General features: G+C 41.0%; 1 protein-coding gene across 1 annotated transcript in view; it reads right to left on the bottom strand.

The window, feature by feature from the left end:
* The window catches only part of LOC108546172 (uncharacterized), a 113,692-nt gene that overhangs the window by 286 nt on the left and 92,425 nt on the right, over positions 1-20,981 (bottom strand). The window contains exons 2-6 of the mRNA XM_017898121.1: positions 19,877-20,596; positions 13,624-13,795; positions 1,353-1,414; positions 977-1,109; positions 624-732 (exon numbers count right to left, since the gene is read on the bottom strand). Coding sequence (XP_017753610.1) covers positions 624-732; positions 977-1,109; positions 1,353-1,414; positions 13,624-13,795; positions 19,877-20,596 — 1,196 coding nt within the window. The remainder of the gene's footprint in view (positions 1-623; positions 733-976; positions 1,110-1,352; positions 1,415-13,623; positions 13,796-19,876; positions 20,597-20,981) is intronic.

Below are 20,981 nucleotides of genomic sequence, written 5' to 3'. Positions count from 1 at the left end.
TAAAAACGCAACTTTTATTCAACCTGCCCTAGCTCTCATCGATTTTATGCCACGAATTATCGTGCACCGAGAATTAACTATTCGCGTGTATATCTGCCTCGGGGATCGCGGCTGTTAGCCCTCGCGAGACGAATGCAGCGTCATTTTGTACCGAATCGTGATCAAATCGGGTGACCCAATATGCAGATAGCGTACCACTGTGATTACCTATAGCATACCGGAATAATCCTACGTTCACGTAGCAAGTGCGTTTCAAATTGCCAGTGGAATAATAAATAAGAACAGGCAGTGGAAACTTCACCACGAGCCAAAAGAGCCAGTTGAACGTCATTCGTCTCCAGAGGGCTAATCGCGAAGGCAATTAATTCGAGCAATTCCCCGCAAGATGGCGACTCTCGCTGCGGGCGTTTCGGTACTTTGACGACACGGCAATGATCAATGAATCGTGTTCAAAGCATGCTCGGTTTTAAGAGATTCGCGATATTTATAAGTGCTATATCTCCGCGAAGGAATGAATAGCAAAGGGAAAAATTGCGGCAGATCCTGATAGGAAAAGGAGGAAAAAGATTGGAAACGCGTTGAAAGGGTGGATATCGACACAGGTGCACGCGTGCTACACTTACCGTGCTATTAGGATTCTTGGTCATGAAGATCATGAGGGAGCGGCTGCGGTTGCTAAACGGCCTCAGCTCCGGATCTCGGCCAGGACCATCCACCGTGTCGACGCAGTTACTGTTGGCACAGAAATAACGTCGAATGTGAAATTCGTGCGTTTATCGACTGGTCAGGATCGATTAAAGATCGACGAGACCTGACCATCGTCGGGATCCGAGATCCATTATTCGCCGACGATTATCGTGCTCATCGTCGATCCACGATGTTATCAAAAAACAAACACTCGCGACGCGCGAGTGAAAAGGAGAAGAAGAGAAAAGGGAGGAAGAATAATGGGAAGAACGTCGAGGAAAATACGTACCTCGACCGCAATTCCTTTTGCTTTCGCTTACAGTGGATGTAAGCCGCTATGCAAATGATAACGACCAGAAATACTGCTATCGTGGCACCGCCGGCGATGCTGGCTGTCTCCAACATTACACGTCGCCGGGAAGCTGTAACAAAAACGTCACTTTCTTAGTCACCGGGCCCAGGCTTCCTGTCCCTACGGGCCCAAGCCTCGAAACTCAGTCACCGCCGCCGGAGCAGCCAAGGGAGAGTCGCGGTTCGGGTGCACGTTGCACGGAGATGGCGCTATACGCGGGAGCGGCTATACAGGCCGCGAGAGTGGGAAATAAGACTACGCTGGCCCGTGGCGGGAAGGAATACAACAAGAGAGCATAGAACGGGATACTTACGCAAATAGGAACCATCTAAATCCTTAAACTCGCATCTCTGCCCGATATAACCGTTGGCGCATCTGCAAGAAAAGAAAGCGATACTGGTCAGACATCGTTGTATATCAGCCGGATAAAAGAGCCCGTGGAACGCATGCCCGGCTTTATTGTTCGTACGCGGCACTTCCGTAAAACGCCGCAAGAAATCCAGGAAGCTATAAAACGTACTCTTTAGGCACGAACCGCTTTTAGTATCGGGCATTAATCAGATAGGTACGCCATCGCTCGAACCACCCAATTAGTACACTTAATTATTAACGAAAAAAGGTGGGGGAGAGAGAAAGACAGAAAGACAGAGAGAGTGGGGGAGAGGGGAAAAATAGGAGAATAGAAGAAGTGGAAGAAGAAGAAGAGGGGAAAAGGAGAGGGAAGAAGCGGAGGAAGATCGTGAAAGATAAGAATAAGTGGAATTCAATGGAGGCAGTGGAATAGGAAAAAGGAAGGGAAATTAAGGGAAAAGCAAGCAGGTAAGAGGAATGGTTACCCCGTGGAATGTGTCGATTGGCACGGTCCGTAATAACGTAATTAAAATGATTCTCACGGTCGATTTCGTCGAACGGTACCGAGATGATTCGCCCTTGGAGCGGAATAATTAGTCGAATGGTTGTGGTTCCATAGAGATCCAGCCGAAAAGATTTACGATTAATTGAAATACATGATCGCTAGATCCCGGTCACGCTCAATTGTTTCTCAGGCACACTTGCTGATAACTATGCTGATACAGTCAGGTATGTAAGCATATGCTATATATTCGCTGTATATGTTATATACATCTTATAGATTAGGCGACGAAATGGAGCACACGTGATCTTCGATGTTTTATTCGAGCCTAACGCAGTGCATGCAAATTGCACACGAACCGGATGATCTCGAAATACAAAAAGTTAAATATCGAGTGCTTAGGCAATGAAGCTTCGAGGAACTTGAAAGATAGAGCTGTTCGTTTTGGCCTGGAACGGCTTTTCGTAATTAAGGCATTTTCATAATTACGAAGGAATTTTCATAATTAAGGTAGACGTTGCAGAAGAAGATTAATCGTACCTCGCGTCTTCTTGTGGAAATCTGATCTGCATATGTGGAAAATGAACGTGACAGAATGACAGCAGAGATCGATTACATTTAGAAAAATTTAAATCTATTTTCATATCATTTTCCAATATTTCTAAATAAAAATGAGAAAATTTGTTGACTTTGGTTTATAACTTCTTTCCTCTCATCTCAAAGGTCGCGTTTTCTTCTAAAAATTGGATCTACATATAAGGAAAATGAACGTGACAGAATGACAGCAGAGATCGATTACATTTAGAAAAATTTAAAACTATTTTCATATCATTTTCCAATATTTCTAAATAAAAATGAGAAAATTTGTTGACTTTGGTTTATAACTTCTTTCCTCTCATCTCAAAGGTCGCGTTTTCTTCTAAAAATTGGATCTACATATAAGGAAAATGAACGTGACAGAATGACAGCAGAGATCGATTAAATTTAGAAAAATTTATATTATTTTTCATATCATTTTCCAATATTTCTAAATAAAAATGAGAAAATTTATTGACTCTGGTTTGTAACTTTCTTTCTTTCATCTTAAAAATCGCGTTTTCTTCTGAAAATTGGATCTGCATATGTGAAAAATGAACGTGACAGAATGACAGCAGAGATCGATTAAATTTAAAAAAGTCAGAATTTCTTTTTATATTTTTTCCAATATTTCTAAATAAAAATGAGAAAATTTATTGACTCTGGTTTATAATTTTCTTCCTCTCATCTCAAAGGTAGCATTTTCTTCTAGAAATATGATCTGCGTACGTGGAAAATGAACGTGACAGAATGACAGCAGAGATCGATTAAATTTAGGAAAATCAGAATTTCTTCTCATATTTTTTCCCAATATTTCTAAATAAAAATGAGGAAATTTATTGACTCTGATTCGTAACTTTCTTCCTCTTATTTCAAAAGTCGCATCTTCTAGAAATCTCATTTGCATATGTAGGAAATGAACACGATAGAGTGACAGCAGAGATCGATTAAATTTAAGAAAATCTGTACCTATTCTCATATCATTTTCCAATATTTCTAATTAAAAATGAGAAAATTTAGTAATCCTAGTTTGTAACTTTCTTCCGCTCATCTGAAAGGCAGTTTTACAATTTTAATTAACGCGATAGTATTTATAAATCGACCCAATATTATAATCACATGCACACCGCTGCGAGATTACTCGAGGAAGACTGAAAATCATAAACTATGCTTATGATACACTTTGTTGCATACCGCACACGCTATTCCGAACGCACTATGCCATAGTTTACGTTTCAGCAGAGTACTCCTTCTTTTCTATCGAGCAACGCTCGAGCAACGCTTCCGTTACTCCCACGCAAACGTTAATACCGAGGATGCTCCATCGAGACACGCAGAGATCCTTGCCAAAGCTCCCTTTTTGCCACATTTTCAGCACGAAACGCCGGCAAATCCTTCCGGAAGGCATCTATCATCGATGTTCTAACACTCGATATTCCTTCGGGAACACTGACTACGAACACCTTTTCGTACTTCCCCGTGCGATCGGTAATAATTGCACGTTCTCACATCACCATAGTCGTAGCAATTGGCCAATATCGGATTCCAATACGTGCAAGAACTGTGTTAACGCGATTGCTATGATTTTCCAGATCTTTCATGTTTGTGAAAACGATGCAGCTATCAAATTTAATCGGGATTACTGGCTGCTAATCTCTTTATGGTCGTCAGAACGTGGAACATTTTTGGCAGAGTAGGTACCCGTGACTTTTATGCAAAATTTCGCGAAAATAGGTAGCCAAATTTTGGAATTAAATTAGTATTAAAATTCTTCCATTTTTGACATAGATATTTCTGCTTGTCTAAGAAGAATATTGGTATTGGTATTGACAGTATTAACAATATAGGTAATGTTAGTGACAGGATTGTTACAGCATGTGACAGAATTATATAATCAGAAAGGTGTATCATAGCATAGAAAAGTCATTTTCAATAATTCTTCGAGTAAGATAGGAATTTTTAAAATATTCTCTGACAAATAGAAAGTGATTTGTCCGAAAAATGTTATACTACAAAATGTCACCTGTCAACTTACTCTGTCAATGTGTGTCAGTTCGATAACATCATACACAATCATATATCGGGATACTCACTCGATAAACGAAAATGGAACGAAAATATTTGAATCCTGTTATATTAAATAATTAAATTTAAACATTCTTCAGTCGATTCGAAATCAAGATAAGAAATTTGGCCTAACTACACTAAATTCGTCATCGTCATGGCAAATGTGTCAAGCAGGGAATTACACACTAACAAATCAACCCCTTATACAATAAGATATATATAATATATAATATATATACAAATAAAATAGAATTTGATGCTCTCGAAAAATACTATTTAATAATATACTGCACGGTGCCTGTCAAAGACAGTTCTTGACAGCTCAGAGACGCCAAAGTCTACAATAGCACATGAAAAGCACATCTTCCAGACGTGATTATCTATCAACAGATTACAATAAACAATTTTCCAAACCGAAAAAGTATCTCGATCTCAGAACCAATTAAATGTCTCTACTCAAAACTCAAAATAGATTCACACCTCTTCAATTTGTCTTATCAGTTCAGCAACACCCAGTACAATCATCTATCGACATAATGATTCAGCATGCCTCTACTTTATCGAATAATCAAATTCAACAGCATAGCAAATACATGAAACACAATAAAACGTTCGCGTTATCGCGACCTGTCAATCGATTCGAGATGAAAATAAATAATTTTCCAAACCCAAAAAGTATCTCGATCACAGAACCACATACGTGTCCCTACTCAAAACTCAAAATAGATTCACACCTCTTCAATTTGTCTCATCAGTTCAGCAACATCCTGTAAAACCATCTATCGACATAATGATTCATCGTGACTCCACTTTATCGAATAATCAAATTCAACAGCATAGCAAATACATGAAACACAGTAAAACGTTCGCGTTATCGCGACCTGTCAATCGATTCGAGATGAAAATAAATAATTTCCCGAATCCAAAGAGAATCTCGGTCTCATAGCCTGATCCCTGCTCGAAAGCCTCGAGGATGAAACCGATACGATGGAAACAGCCACGCGTCCAGGAACAAGACCGATCTCGCCTATATACGTGTTGCAATGATTTACATCGTGGCTTACTTGCAGGCCACCTTTTATCGATTTAATCAATGGCCTTCCAGTAGATTTCCCAAGCCGTCTGCGCTTAATTATAACCGGTGTCGACGATGAAAAGAGATTTGCGCGCGTCCGGATCACGTAAATCTAGTTTCCGCCGCGTTTCTCGCGTTTGACGTCATCGCGAACGCGCGAACGTGGTCCCCGCGTGCGCGCTGCAAATGGTGCAGAAAATTACGCAAAAATCGCGTTTTTCGCGCCAGCGAATCGTTATCGAGGCGCAGAACAGGGCCGGTGATTTCGTGGAAACGCGTCATCGGCGAAATTGGGAAACGATTCGGCGGTGTACGCGAGATTTACGGTGCACTTGTCCGAGTTACGGGCCGTGGTGGCGCTAGTGTGTTCCGCCGCTGGCTCTATCTACGTCGTTTCTAATTAACGGTGCTCTCTGCTATTATCATACGTCGTTACCAAATATTCTTATCTGACTCACCAATTTTATAATAAATATACATACTTACAAGAAACGCATCATAACTAATATACTCATCGTCCAATTATTTTCTAATTTTATTAATATAGTCTCGAGACTGCCTCCTTTCTGTACACGTCATTATCGTTTTAAGTATCCCAGTTAAACGCGCATATATCCAAAGATTTTCCCGATTCATCGATATTATCATAAATGTATCGCAATGTTCTAATAAATGTTTAAGTTACGTGTCTATGATAAATGTATCCTAACTGCTATACTAATCGATCAATTATTTTCTAACTTTACTAATATAATCTCGAGATTTCTTCTTTGTTGTACACGTCATTATCGTTTTGAATATAATTCTTCGAGGCAAGTATACATCCAAATATTCCTCAGATTTACCTGACCTACCTGAAACGAATATTACAGGATTGGATAAAATACACCTAATGACCCAACATCGTGACAGCAGACTACCTTGTCCATACTCACACCCAGGTATCTATTGGGAGAGTACCTTCGTAATCAAAGCGTTAAAACAATTTGCCTAATGTTTTCTCAACCAAATTGCAAATTAAGCGAGGAGATAAAATAAAAAAGACAAATTGCTGGTATAATCTCGAGACTTCCTGCTTGCGATACGCATCGTTATCGTTTCGAATATTCCAGTTGAACGCGCATATATCACTCGTTAAGAATGGCATACGTAAACCTTCGTTCGAATACCTTCGTGCAAATGTATGTGTGTGTGTGTGCGTTCTTTCATTTCGGTTTTCGCCTCTCACGTCGAAGGTCTCGACTATCTCGACTATCTCGTGTATCTCACGAGACACGAAGCTATCTCGCGAGTGTAACACAGGTACCTCGTCAGAGTGCAGAGGTAGACCGCGAAATCGTGCCAACGGCGTCGAGGGTCACTGGTCTCGTTAGCAAATGTCGTCTTCGTCCTCGGTGGCTGGCGTGAGCGCGCGCGCGCGCGCGGCCGCGATGGCGGCAAGAAAGTGGAAACGTTTATTATCCCAGCACTTTCCACCGCTGGAATTTTCTCCGTCCGTTTCACGGAATCCTCCTGTTCGTTCCGCGGAAATTATGGGAGCGCGAACGAGGAAAAAGTAGCACGTACGATGCTCGCGAGAGGAATCGGCCTGCGCCGCTACTACGCCGATTATTTATTCGCCGCGGTGTTTTCGGTCGTTTGCATGCCGGCAAGCAGAATCGGCGATTCGTTCGGTCGAAGATTCGCGGCTTTGATAAATGGTGAATGGCGAAACGTTCGCTGAAATATTGTCCACGGTTTCACGGTTTCGTACGCGTATGGCTGATATTCCTGCTTGAGAAACCTCGCCATTAACGTCTCGCGTTTGGCAGGGTCTTCGCTCTTTGGATAATTTAAACTTCGCGCTGCACGCGAGCCGGTGTATTTATTTATTACGAGCATGGAAAGAGTAGAAATTTGAATTTCTATTCGATTTTGAATTTTTCACGATATTCGCGATCGAGGTCTTCTTCTTGGAGGTTATACTTCTATATTGGAACTACTTTGTGCAATTGTCGAAATAGTTAAACTAATTACGTATAACGAAGTTGACAAGTGGAGTGCAAAATTGATTCTGTGTAATTTACCCACGGTGCCAGAGTGAATCTCTTGTTCGACAGAGTTTTGGGTCTTCGGATAATTTAAATTTCGCGCCACACGCGAGTCATTGTATTTATTTATGACAAGTAAGGTAGAGTAGTAGCGGAGAAATTTAAATTTCTATTCAATTTTGAATTTTTACCATCTTCGCAATTGAGGTCTTCTTTTTTGAGGTTATATTTCGATATTGGAACTACTATGTGAAACTGTCGACATAGTAAAAGTAATTACGTATGACAAAGTTGACAAGTGAAGTGTAAGACTGGTTTTGTGTAATCTGCCAACGGTGCCACAGTGAATCTCCTGTTTAACAGAGTTTTGGGTCTTCGAATAATTTAAACTTCGCGCCACACGTGATCAGGTGTGTTATTTATTTGTGACGAGTGAGGAAAGAGTAGCAGAGAAATTTGAATTTTTACCATCTTCGCATTCGAGGTCTTCCTTTTTGAGGTTATACTTCGATATTGGAACTATTATGTGCAATTGTCAAAATAGTTAAACTAATTACGTATTATAAAGCTGATAAATGAAGTGCAAGAATGACTCTATGTAATCTGCCCACGGTACCAGCGTGAATTTTCTGTTTGACACAGTTTTGGGTCTTCGGATAATTTAAATTTCGCGCCACACGCGAACCAATGTATTTATTTATAACAAGTAAGCTAGAGTAGTAGTGGAGAAATTTAAATTTCTATTCAATTTTGAATTTTTACCATCTTCGCAATCGAGGTCTTCCTTTTTGAGGTTATACTTCGATATTGGAACTATTATGTGCAATTGTCAAAATAGTTAAACTAATTACGTATGATAAACTTGATAAATGAAATGCAAGAATGACTCTATGTAATCTGCCCACGGTACCAGAGTGAATCTCCTGTTTGACAGAGTCTTGGGTCTTCGGATAATTTAAATTTCGCGCCACACGCGAGCCAGTGTATTTACTTATGACAAGTAAGGCGGGAATAGCGGAGAAATTTGAATTTCTATTCCATTTTGAATTTTTCCCGATCTTCTTAATGCGTAATCATCGACGAAGCTGATAAGTGGAATGCAAGGCTGATTCTACGTAATCTGCCCAGAGTGGGTCTCCTGTTTTGCAACGATACTTCGCAACACGAGTAAATAATGCGTGTACAGTTAGAAATTTGAATTTAATTTAAATTGTATTTAGTAATTAATTGAAAATCTGATTCGAAGTCTGATTTAAATCTAATTTATAACGTAATTAAAATTGGAGTCTGTACAGTTAGATTTATTTAAATATGCTCCGTGATGCATTAGTTTCTTTACACCGTATTAAGAGCAGCGATAATCCTACATTTTACAAATAATACCGTCTAGTTTAATTAAATGCTATTACCGACCCCGGTATCGTTAATCCTCGGTGAACCCCGTGGCGCCACTGATAAATTACTGATTATCGGCGATCTCTCGCGCGTAATTGTATATATCTAACGATTTTTATCGTACCTCTTTAATTCCTAAATGCGAACATTCTTTACCGCACGAATTGAAACAATTCCTTCAAAATAGATCAAAATATATACAAACTCGAATATCATTAAATTATTACCAACTATCACACATAACGTATATACGCGAATAAAAATAAAATCCACCATATAAATACTAAGTACATCCTCCACGAAAATGAAAATAAAATTAATCCTTTGAACTCGACGACTTTTTGGTTAGAGAAGAGTAGAAAATCAAAGATTCTCTATTAACCACTTGCACTGGCAAGAAATTCACAGATACGGTCCAGTGTTTCTGTGACAATTGCCTGACAACGTGTATACCACGTCGTTGGCGATTCTGCGACAATAGCATTACGACGTGTGTGACACGTCTTTCCAGCGCAAGTGGTTAAAAAACTGACGATACCTTTTTCAGCAGTAAATAAAGAATTGTATAATAATAAAATTGTAGAATTATTTGATTTCGATACCTCGCGCACTGTTGCATTACATTAAATTTGATATATTAATTAATATCTATCTCCCAAATTTTATGAAATGGTAACTGAAGCTCACCTCTCGAGTGCAAAGGGTTAAATTCTTACAATAATATTAAAATACTATAGATTTATAGAAATTCGACTAACGAAACAGCGTAATTAACTATTTATTTATATATTGGACAAAATAAAATGAGAATCATCTCTTTATAAATATGGTACTTTCTGTGTGGTTTCAAATGACCTCATCCAAGAATTATTTTATTCCATGTAATATCTACTTCGATGTAAGAAGAAGCAATTACCGATCCGTAGATAAAATAAAATAAAATAAGATAAAATAAAACACCAACCAATTTTTAAAAAAGGAACGACAACTTCTACAAATTATTATTTCACCCTTTGTGGACACGGTACTTTAGTATCATCTCAAATGGCTTCATTCGAAAATGATTTTGTTTAATTTAATATCTATCATGGCGTAAGAAGGAAGCAGTTACTGATCGGCAAATAAAATAAAATAATTTTACCAATTTTATAAAAATGGTACCTGTGCATGGTAATGGTACACCTATCTATACAACGTATTATCCATTACCAATATACAATTTCCAATAATTTAAATAATTTCGTATAAAATATTATTAAATATATCGACAGATTATGAATCTATAAGCTTAATTTAACCTACTTATATTTTCAATACAATTGAAAATTTTGATCAAAAATCTATACGAATTACAATAGCTATAGCAATACAATAGGTTCTGATGCCTTCGTTTATACAAAAATGGTATCGGTAACTCTTACAAGTCGCTATTTAATCCTTTGCAAACACGATATTATCGTATCACTGTAAATGGTTTAGGTTATCCATTAGCAATATACAATTTTGTGCAACAACAAAGCTAATTACCATCAACTATAGATAGATAGATATTTATTTCTTACTGCATACAGTTTAAGAATTACATCTCCATATTCCATATTGCACATAACCTTACTGTATTTAGGTATTTACGTATGTGTACACGTATAGTCCTAGTCTTTGGTATCACTTCTTGTCTGTCCTCTGTCTTTTTCCTCAAGGTCGTCGCGAAATCACTAATACATTTGCATATTTCGGGGTTGGTTTCTCCTGCTATCAACCTTCTCCAGTTATTATTCTTTCCTCCCATTTTTCTTATTACTACCAACTATATATACCTACATATACCTACACCACATTTACACTTATACTCATCAAATCTATTCCGGTATTTCAACCCCTAGCAAACAAATCTTCAAAACACGAGAACCAAACCTAAACCTAAACCTAAACCTAACCTATTCTTGCCAAGTTATCACGTCGTCAACAACAATCAACGATCGAAGAGCAACATATTCGGACCTGCCAAGGTTTCCACGAGAACCATCCATGGACGGAACCTTCCAAGTCCATTGAAATCGGCTGGAAGGTCGACGGGAGAGACGGTCGGAAGAACGTGTCGGTTCACGATGCTCGCGATGGCCGTAAAGAGAAAAAGGCGATTCGTACAATCGGCGGAGGAGCCGGCCTCCATGGGACTCCCGTAGGAATTCCATGGTACGTGTCATCGGCACGCAGCCAGGGATTAAGCGTTGGCGAAACGAGGACACAGCGATCCCTTTTCCGACCTTCGCTCTAACCTCGGATCCATCGCGATTGTTCCAGCACGGTGTCAACGCGATTCCCAGCGAAGGGTGTGCGTGAGCGAGAAAAAAGTCGGCTGCCGTGTAATCTTCACGGGATCCCGTGATCCCTTTCATTCGAGTGTACACGTGGCCGGGCATTCGTCCAGGACATTTCGAGATTCCGTGAATCCGGGCAGAAAATTCCTAGATTCTGTCAACTCGACTAGAGGTTTCGTGACATCCTCTTGGCAGAAGCTGCGAATCGGTGCAGGGAATCGGCGCGGAGAGATGGCACAGGTGTAAAGGAAGACCGTGTCAGAGACCCGGAGGATGTTAGTCGGTAAACAGGTCGGAATTTTTAGGCCTTCCGCGTCACGGAATTAGGAAATAACCCCGAGTTTCCTGGAGAGATTTATGACAGGCGATTGAGAGGAACGCGTTCGGTATTTTCGTCGATCGGCTCTCTGTTTACCAAGGGTGTGTCTCGTTACGCAATATTCCAAAGCGTCTTCGCGGCTGAAATTCCACGCGTGATACAGCCGTGTCGCAATCCTCGCACCGTGAGATAGTTTCGCTTCCTCTTGGAAAGCGATCGAGACCTCTCTAAACGGCACGTCGATTTCGAGGCTACGCAACCGAAGGCTACACGAGTCTCCTACACTTCCCAGTCTATCGACAAGTCCATGAAATCTTGATCGAGCAAAGTGAATTTCCGTGTCCCGCGTCTACGAGGGAAAGCAGGGGTCATCTATGCAACGATTGGAGAACAGGTTAGCCTAGGAAAAGTGCACACTGCGAATGGACACTGTTGTGTCCAAATTTGTAAATCATCCGAGAGTCGACGATCCCTTTAAACGAAACAGTGATCTGGACACAGGTATGCGTATACCTGTCATACCTGGGCACGTTGATTGCAGGGGTGGACGATCGATGGTTATCGTCGAAAACGACGCTAAAAGGTGCACGGAGCGGAACGCGAGGCAGGCCGTGAGAGCAAATTCGTGGTTCCATCGGGAAGCACGTGAAATAACGTTTTCCCAGGCGGGTCGGGATCGCACGGTTAAACAAAGCGCGAGTTAACGTTCGATACGATAATTCGCTGGGACTGCAACGGAACATGCCATTGCCATTATTCACGGTAGATTTCTGAAATGAACGGTAACGTCGCCGCAGTGGATAGATACGATAGGTAATGATCGGTTAACGGCTGTTCCATTGGACACGAAAACCACGCGAGTCAAACGGAGCCGTGATTTGAATATCCGCCATTGCGGAGTCGAGCCTCGAAGGCTGCTACCTTCGCGTTCTCATGAGCGCGAGGTCCCTCGTGAGGACTGCGTTTCGAGCAGAGGATCGTACGTGTTTCTTTTGGAAAAGTCTCAGGGAACATTGTATTATAGAATACATTACGCAGAGGCTTAACAGCGTTATTCGCATTACTTGTGAATCTACGTGAACGCAGAGGTCCTCGATCACGGCTGAGTCTCGAGGTGAAGATCGTACTTTGAGAAAAGTACTGGGATGACAGTACATAGACTGTCTAGAGAGTTGGGAGCAGATTGGTCGAAGAATCACGAAGCAGAAGCCTGGTATTCTCTGATCATAGCTGATCGAACGTATTCCTTTGGAAAAAATAACAGGGAACATGACAGAGTATAGCAGGTTAATAGCAGATCTGTCAGTGAAAGGTGTGTTAATCCAGCAGTATTGGCTGGAAAGAAAGCGTGTAACAGAATTGCATGCTATTCGTCGAGGAGCCTTGATTCGGAAAATCCTGCGTTCTCACGAGGCGGTCAACTATCGCGTCTGAATTTCTAGGTGATCTAGGATCGCCTAGATCTTCCTAGTTCCTTTCGGTAAAGTGTCACGCACTTTTACTCGGTATTGCGGACTGCGTGGAATGCAAATAGTAGACGGAACAGTGAAAGGTACGGTAAATGGCAGAGCAGAGTATCAAATCCCGAGTCTCAATCCCGAAGAAAGCGTTTGACAGACATTTGCGTTTACATCTCGTCAAAACGATTCGTGACAGATATTTGCGCCTACATTTCGTCAAAGCAAAAGTCTTGCAGTTGTTCTTTCGCGTGTGATCGTCCATTTTATTTTATGTAAGTATACTTGCACGGTATACTCGTTTGGAGTATCTATACTATAGCATCGTATTAGCTCGCATTAGCTCGATTCCCAGAAGGTAACGGTAAGCATACACAGAAGGTGAACTGATACGGTTATTACGAAACACCTGACAGTACCCCTATCACCTTCCAGAACAAGTGCAAGACTTTTCCCATGCGGAGAGATAGTAGTTACAAAGGTGTACTTACAAACAATTGTAAAGGAGGGAATCGACGATTTTGACAGTGAAACATGTGGCACCGTTCAAGCAGTACCATTCCGCATAATCCGGTGGACACGTGTACATGTGGAATGTGATATTTGGTCGAGGCGTCGGCGTCGGTGGCCGTGGTTTCGGCGTCGACCGCGATGAACAGGCGTCTGTCAACAAAAATACAGCCAACATTACTTAGATGCATACCTTTGCGACATCCCTCACTGGCGTAGCCGGCGCTTTCCACGTCACTCGCACAATTTTCATATTTTTCCATCAATCTTTCTTTTTTATTCGCGTTAATCGGTGGTGTCGAGGTCTTCGATTCCGAGGTTTCGGGAATTTTTGACACTTTTGGATACCGAGTATTTTCAGAAATTTTTGACACCTTTGGGATCCCGAATATTTTAGGAATTTTTGACATTTTTGGGATCCCGAATATTTTAGGAATTTTTGACATTTTTGGGATCCCGAATATTTTAGGAATTTTTAACATTTTTGGGATCCGGAATATTTTAGGAATTTTTGACACATTTGGATCTCGATTATTTTCGGGAAGTTTTGACACTTTTGGGATCCCAAATATTTTAGGAATTTTTGACATTTTTGGAATCCCAAATATTTCCGGAATTTTTTACACTTTTGGGATCCCGAATATTTTAGGAATTTTTGACACATTTGGATCTCGATTATTTTCGGGAATTTTTGACACTTTTGGGATCCCAAATATTTTAGGAATTTTTGACATTTTTGGAATCCCAAATATTTCCGGAATTTTTTACACTTTTGGGATCCCGAATATTTTAGGAATTTTTGACATTTTTGGGACCCCGAATATTTTCAGGAATTTTTTAATATTTCCAAGATTTCGGATATTTCCGGAAATGTAGAACACGTTTGAGAATTTCGGAAATTTTAGAGATCGCGAATATTTTCAGGAATCGTGAAAATTTTTGATACTTCAAATATTCTTGGAAACCTCGAATGTTCTTGAAAGTCTTGGACATCTTTAGGACGAAGTTTCGATCCCAAGAAAAATTCTCTGCCCAGTACAATATTTTCGGAATAGCATTAAATTGTAAATGATTAATCTTCGATGATCGTCAACGAATGTCATCCCCAATTTTCTCTCTAAACCGTCTGATACTCGCGATATCGTTGACGTGTCAAGAATAAAACTCTAGATACGTCATTGACATCCTTGTTCCATGTCACTCAGTCTCACAGACTCGCTTCTATAATAAATATTTGGACGTTCTCCTCGTGCAATCGTCAAATTTACCGTAAGAAAATCGTGCACTGCGGGGCAGGCTGAAAGGATCCCATTGTCCAGGAGGAAATCACGATGGTGAGTCGATAAAAGCACGGCGAGAAAGCGCCTCAACGAATTTGCTCGATTAAGTCGTGTAACGACCAAAGGCCAAGCATCATTTATCCCATTACCGGGCACAAGGGAGAGGCGAATTGTCGAATGGCCGCTTTAGAAATTCCGACGGCTTCCAGGTTTGCCAAACACAAAGGACTGGCCCGTATTTTAGGACTGGCCTAAGTGCTCGTGTCTCGATCCTCTAACCCCCTTTGAACACCCTAAAAACTTAACTGGAAAACCGTTCTTTCCTCCCCGTTATCCTTCGCCGGGCTCTTTTGTGACGTCCCTGACTTCGATATCGGCTGATGTTAGGTCGCGATCTAAAGGCTATCTCGTTCTCCAATTACTCGCTATTTATCGATCAATTTTATCGTCTCGATTTCTTGAAATCCGGCAAAAATTATTTATATTTATAAGCTTTATAATCTTTTTATCGCTAAATTCGATTACCGGAACGAGGTTGTAATTTCAAATTACGTCTTTTTCGCGCCATTTACGATTTATAGTTCCATTTTTGATATTTAAATTTCGTTAAATTAAAAAAGAATTATGCCAATATTTAATGCAATTTCTTTTTGCCAATTTTGAGTTTTGGTTTTAAATTGCAACGTAAAATTATTTCTTTCTAGTGCTATTTATTATTTATCCTTCGATTTTTGCCATTTAAATTTCGGTAATTTTGTAAACAATTGTATAAATATTTAGTGCAATTTCTTTTCTTCAATTTCAATTTTTGCCATTTAAATTTCGTTAATTTTGGAAAAGATTAGGTAGATATTTGATGCAATTGCTTTTCGCCAATTTTAATTTTTGCCATTTAAATTTTGGCAATTTTAGAAAAGATTGCATAGATATTCGATGCAATTTCTTTTCTTCAATTTCAATTTTTGCCATTTAAATTTCATTAGTATTGAAAAAGATTGTACAGATATTTAATGCAATTTTTCTTGCCAATTTCGATTTTTGCCATTTAAATTTCCGTAATTTTGGAAACAATTGTATAAATATTTAGTGCAATTTCTTTTTTTCAATTTCAATTTTGGCCATTTAAATTTCGTTAATTTTGGAAAAGATTAGATAGAATATATTGATGCAATTTCTTTTCGCCAATTTCGATTTTTGCCATTTAAATTTCGTTAATTCTGGGAAAGATTGTACAGACACTTAATGCAATTTTTTTCCACCAATTTCAATTTCACATACTACTTTGTAATCTAAAATTATCTCATCCTCGTGCCGCTTTTTATTTACCATTCGATTAGAGAAGATTAGGTTATCGATATTTAATACATTTTTGTTTTCCACTCACTCTCGTATGCGATATCGAGTCGCAATTTAAAAGCTATACGACTTCGTGCTATTTATCATTAAAAATTGTTCATTCCCAAGATTATCGATATTAACGCCATTTTTTTCCATTAGCATCGATCAACGATATTAAATCGTAATTTGAAAGCTATCTCGTTATAATAACCACTTACCATTTATCATTTAATTTTGCCATTTGAATTCCTTCAATTTTATAAAAGATTGCCGATAGTTAACGCAATTTCTTTCACCGGCTTCGACGTTAAGTGCCATTATTTGCCGTTTATCGAACAATTTTTTTCTCCAGCCTTCGATCCGCGATATTAAGCCATAATTTAAAACCCATTTCACTCCCTATTTATCATTCATCGTCCTACATTACCATTTTAATTTCTTCAATTTCAGAAAATATTATCCACACTTGTGTCCTCTTCTTTATTGACCCCCATTGGCAATATTAACCCCTTGCACTTTACGAATTTTTCTCTATAAAAGTAATAACAATTCGAAACTTCTACATTTTTCTAATCGCAATAATTTATACCATTTATGCCAAAATATTATACTTCCAATCTAATCATTGCTATACATTGCAATATATTATTATAAACGCTTCAACGATCGATATTAACCCTTTGCACTCGAGAGGCGACTCTCAGTCGCCATTTAATCGGATTCTAAAGATCGATGTTAATTAATATACCAAATTTAAAATTACCTAACGATGCGATAACGTGGAATGTCGAAATAAAATAATTCTGTCTTAATTTGCATACGATTTCTTATTTCTTATTTACCATCGAAATTGAAGATATCGTCGAATTTATGACAGAAAGTCTTCGAATTACTATTTTTCTGTAACGAAGAAATCCTCGAGTGTAAAGGGTTAATTGATTACAAACCGTGTTACAAACGGTGGATATAGAGGGTTAATATTGCCAATGGGGTTAACACTAGAACTACCAACCCAGTGAAAATGACTGGTCCCAGAATTTTCCTTTTTGCAATCACCGAACACATACACTTGCTTTAAGAATAATATTGGTATCAACTGATATTAAGAAAGAACTGTAATCAATATATTCACTCATATTCATCGTATCGCTGAAATTACTATAATCTGTGCACGTTATAGTTAGGTACCCACTAAAGATCGGTAGTTTTAGTGTTAACAAAGGAAAGAACATAAGTATGGATACTATTTTCCACGAGTATCGTATAATACAGGTGACCCTCCTATAACACGGTAGATAGGTTCCTAGAAAATGCCGTGTTGTGTGAAACCGTGTTGTATGAGACCCAGACGCAGTACAAAAAGTGAGGTTACGTTCCGAAAACTTACTAGAAACAAATTTTTTTTCAACTCTACATAAACAACTTAATTTTTATTAAAAATATAAACGTATATGCAACACAAAACAAAAAAAAAAGAACAAAAATATTATTTTAATTTAACGCAACTTTAATTTAATAAATTTCTTCGTCACTGCTCATGTAGAAGTACAGTGTTGTACAAAGGTTTTGCAATTTTCTTATCGTATTAGAAACCGTGTTGTAGGAGGGTTCCCGAAATTTATGAACCGTGTTATAGGATGCCGTGTTGTAGGAGGGCTACCTGTATATGTAAACATAAAATTGCACGCGACGCGTAAAACAAACGGTAATTTAAATGGTAACGTTGAATATACACGATACATGATGAGTGAAATCCCTAAATTATCCCACTGCAATTCACCATTTACAACCCCCAAAAATATCCCTGCTAAATAATCCAATATTTTCTTCCCGTTTCATCCTGGAACCTCGCGTAAATTCCATTTGAAAGCAGTGCGGCAAAAGACATTGTCCGAATTCTTTAGCAAAATCCGCAAGACAACCCCTTTGTTTTGCGCATTTTCGATATCCAGTGGATCGGTATATGGCGGATGGTTTTTGCCCCCGATGGCACTTGGCCCTCGCAAAAAGGGCCGGAGGAACGCCAGGCACTCGGTGTGTCGTTAATCGGGCATGCCGTGGAACGGCTCGAAAGTTGGAAAATATTCGCGCACGCCACGTTTCAGGTAATAAGAGAGACGCGGCAGAGGCCACGAGCTGTGCGCAAGAACACCGGCGTTCTTGTGCAGGAGACGCCCGCGTCGCACGTTGCATCCGCTGGTGCGTGCTATCTGTCACCTGTTATAATTCTGCGCGGCTGCCAAGGGTGCTGCGCGTGTCTCCCGAAAACACCCGCTCGTTCCTCCGCGTAGAGGAACCACGTCGAGGGCATCGTTCGCGACGAGGAAGATGATTTTTGGGACCAACGGTGAATAATCGGCGAAGATTGTCGGGTACAACGGAGAAATGACAGGTTGCTCGGTCATTTGCAAATTTGCCACGATTACTTCTCCCTTTCCCGAGGGCTTCGGGCTTGGCGATGTTTGGTCACGGTTCCCATTCGGGGACCATTCGGGGACCATTCGCGGGGCCGTGTGCAAATTCGAGGGAATAATTCGCGAGGTATGCGCGTAATTGTCGCGGGTCATCGGGTCCCCGACGCACGTGTCGCATTCTTGCGATCTGTCGACGACACGCGTCCACTCGAGACCGCGTACTCTAAATACGGACAATGGGATCCCTTTGTGCCGCGCCACGCGGCCATTTTTTCGTTGTCACCGTTCGCAAACATCGAGGACTCCGAGTGTAAATCGGGAAAATGGCAATTTCGCAACACACCGATTGTCGCCAAGTTTCTTTTTTGTAAGCATCGAATGGAATTAAAAATTGGAGGAACGCGGCTGTCATTATGGAAAATGGCACTTTCGCGGTGGCCCAATTCCACGATCTATGCACTTCGATGTAAAGTTAATTTGACGTAAGATGGAGATTGTTTTGGAAAATGGTGACGGTTTTTAGACATTCTCGATTGGGAAATTCGAGTCTAAGATTTAATTAACCCATTTGCATCCAAGCGCGGAATATTCCGCGAGACATAACTGTCGCCTATCACCGAGCGCGGAATATTCCGCGAGACATAACTGTCGCCTATCACCGAGCGCGGAATAATCCGCGAGACATAACTGTCGCCTATCACCGAGCGCGGAATAATCCGCGAGTTGACTTTTTCCATTACCAGTTGCTGAATATTCCTCATACGCCACAGATCACGTTTGATCCCTTTTGTGATCATCTCATCTACATCGGTTCATTATATACCTAACGAGTTTTACTTTTGTTGTGAAAATCCCTTTAACTGTCATTATGATCGATTAATTAGGTACTGATACGCGCGCGGTGACACGGACGGTCTTAAGTAGAGCCACGATGCAAATGAGTTAATCTCGAGGATAGATTAAATGACAATGACAGAAGCTGACAATTGTAAAAAGCACACAGCCTATTGTCAGCTATGTCTGTTTCACTTCCTCATAAACAGGGGCGATTTTTCGGATCGAAAATGTCACTATTCGACGAGAGGCGTGTCAAAAAATGCCAAAGCTACGTGTCATTCGCGTCTCCGATTGTACAGTCTGTCAAGATTTTCGTGTCCGATGCACTCTTATTAGACGAGGAATGAGATAAAAATTGCACTGACCTGCTATACCGAAGAGAGTGTAAGAGAGGATGAGTAGAGTGGCGAGGTAGGGCGGGATCCTGCATCCTCTCGTCATGGCAGTGACGGTGGCAGGGTTGTCGGTGGCGGTGGTACCATCCGCGTGGCGATCGCTGGTCCGGACGATGCGGTCGACGCTGTGGTCCCGATCGCAGGGCGGTCTGTCGTCCCGCAGCCGCTGATGAAGATGATGCAGATGATGATGGTGGTGGTGGTGGTGATGATGGTGGTGATGGTGGTGATGCAGATGGTGATGACGGTGAAGGTGATGGAGCTCGTGACGGATGTCCCGATGAGTTGGAGCAGCGGCAGCCTGGTCCTGGCACGTAGCCTCATCGTCGGCTTCCTCGTCGACGACGAGCTCGTTGCTAGCCACGCTGTCCCTTCGCTGCTGACATCGGTGACGCTGCTGTTGCTGGTGACGATGACTATAGCGACGGTGTATATGGTGGAGGTGATGACGACGGTGGCTGTAGTTGGTGGTGGTACTGCTGTCGCCGCAGCAGACCTCGCCATCCGCCACCGGTGAGCAACTAACCTCCTCGAGCACGCTCGCTCCTACCGACTCGCATCCTCCTACTCCCCTTCCTTCGTCCAGCCCGTCCGCCGAGCCTCCCACCCCCGCTGCTGCCTCTTCTGTTTCTTCAACGGCACGAGCTCCACCACCTGGCCCGGAGCTCCGGCGCACGTGCCGCCGCCTCCCTGTAACCAAATATCCGACCGGCCGGCCGTTTACAGTGTGTTTTATCTCGGCCCGGCTCCGCTTCATCTAGCCGGCTGATCCACGCACACCCGGGGGTAGTTAAACACGCCGTGCCAACCGGCCACGAGCAACCGAATAATATATCCTTGCTACGCACCATCCACGCGCCTCTCTACGTCTATACGAGTATCCTGCGTGTGGCTAAGCGTGTCGCTGTGCGTGCTTGCACACGTGGATAAGCCTAGCACTTGGGGATACGAGTGGTTCGTCGCGTTAAATTTTACCATTTTTTTTCCGCTCCTATGAAGCAGGAATATTAAAGAGATGGTAGAGTTTTCGAGGGTTTTGGAAGATGGGTGGAGCGAGGGGAGAGAGATTATTTTA

This window comes from Eufriesea mexicana, unplaced genomic scaffold, assembly GCF_001483705.2.
Source record: "Eufriesea mexicana isolate 0111107269 unplaced genomic scaffold, ASM148370v2 scaffold611, whole genome shotgun sequence".
Lineage (NCBI taxonomy): Eukaryota > Metazoa > Arthropoda > Insecta > Hymenoptera > Apidae > Eufriesea > Eufriesea mexicana.
Note: the sequence above shows the minus strand (reverse complement) of the source record. Positions and strands in the feature narration are given on the sequence as shown.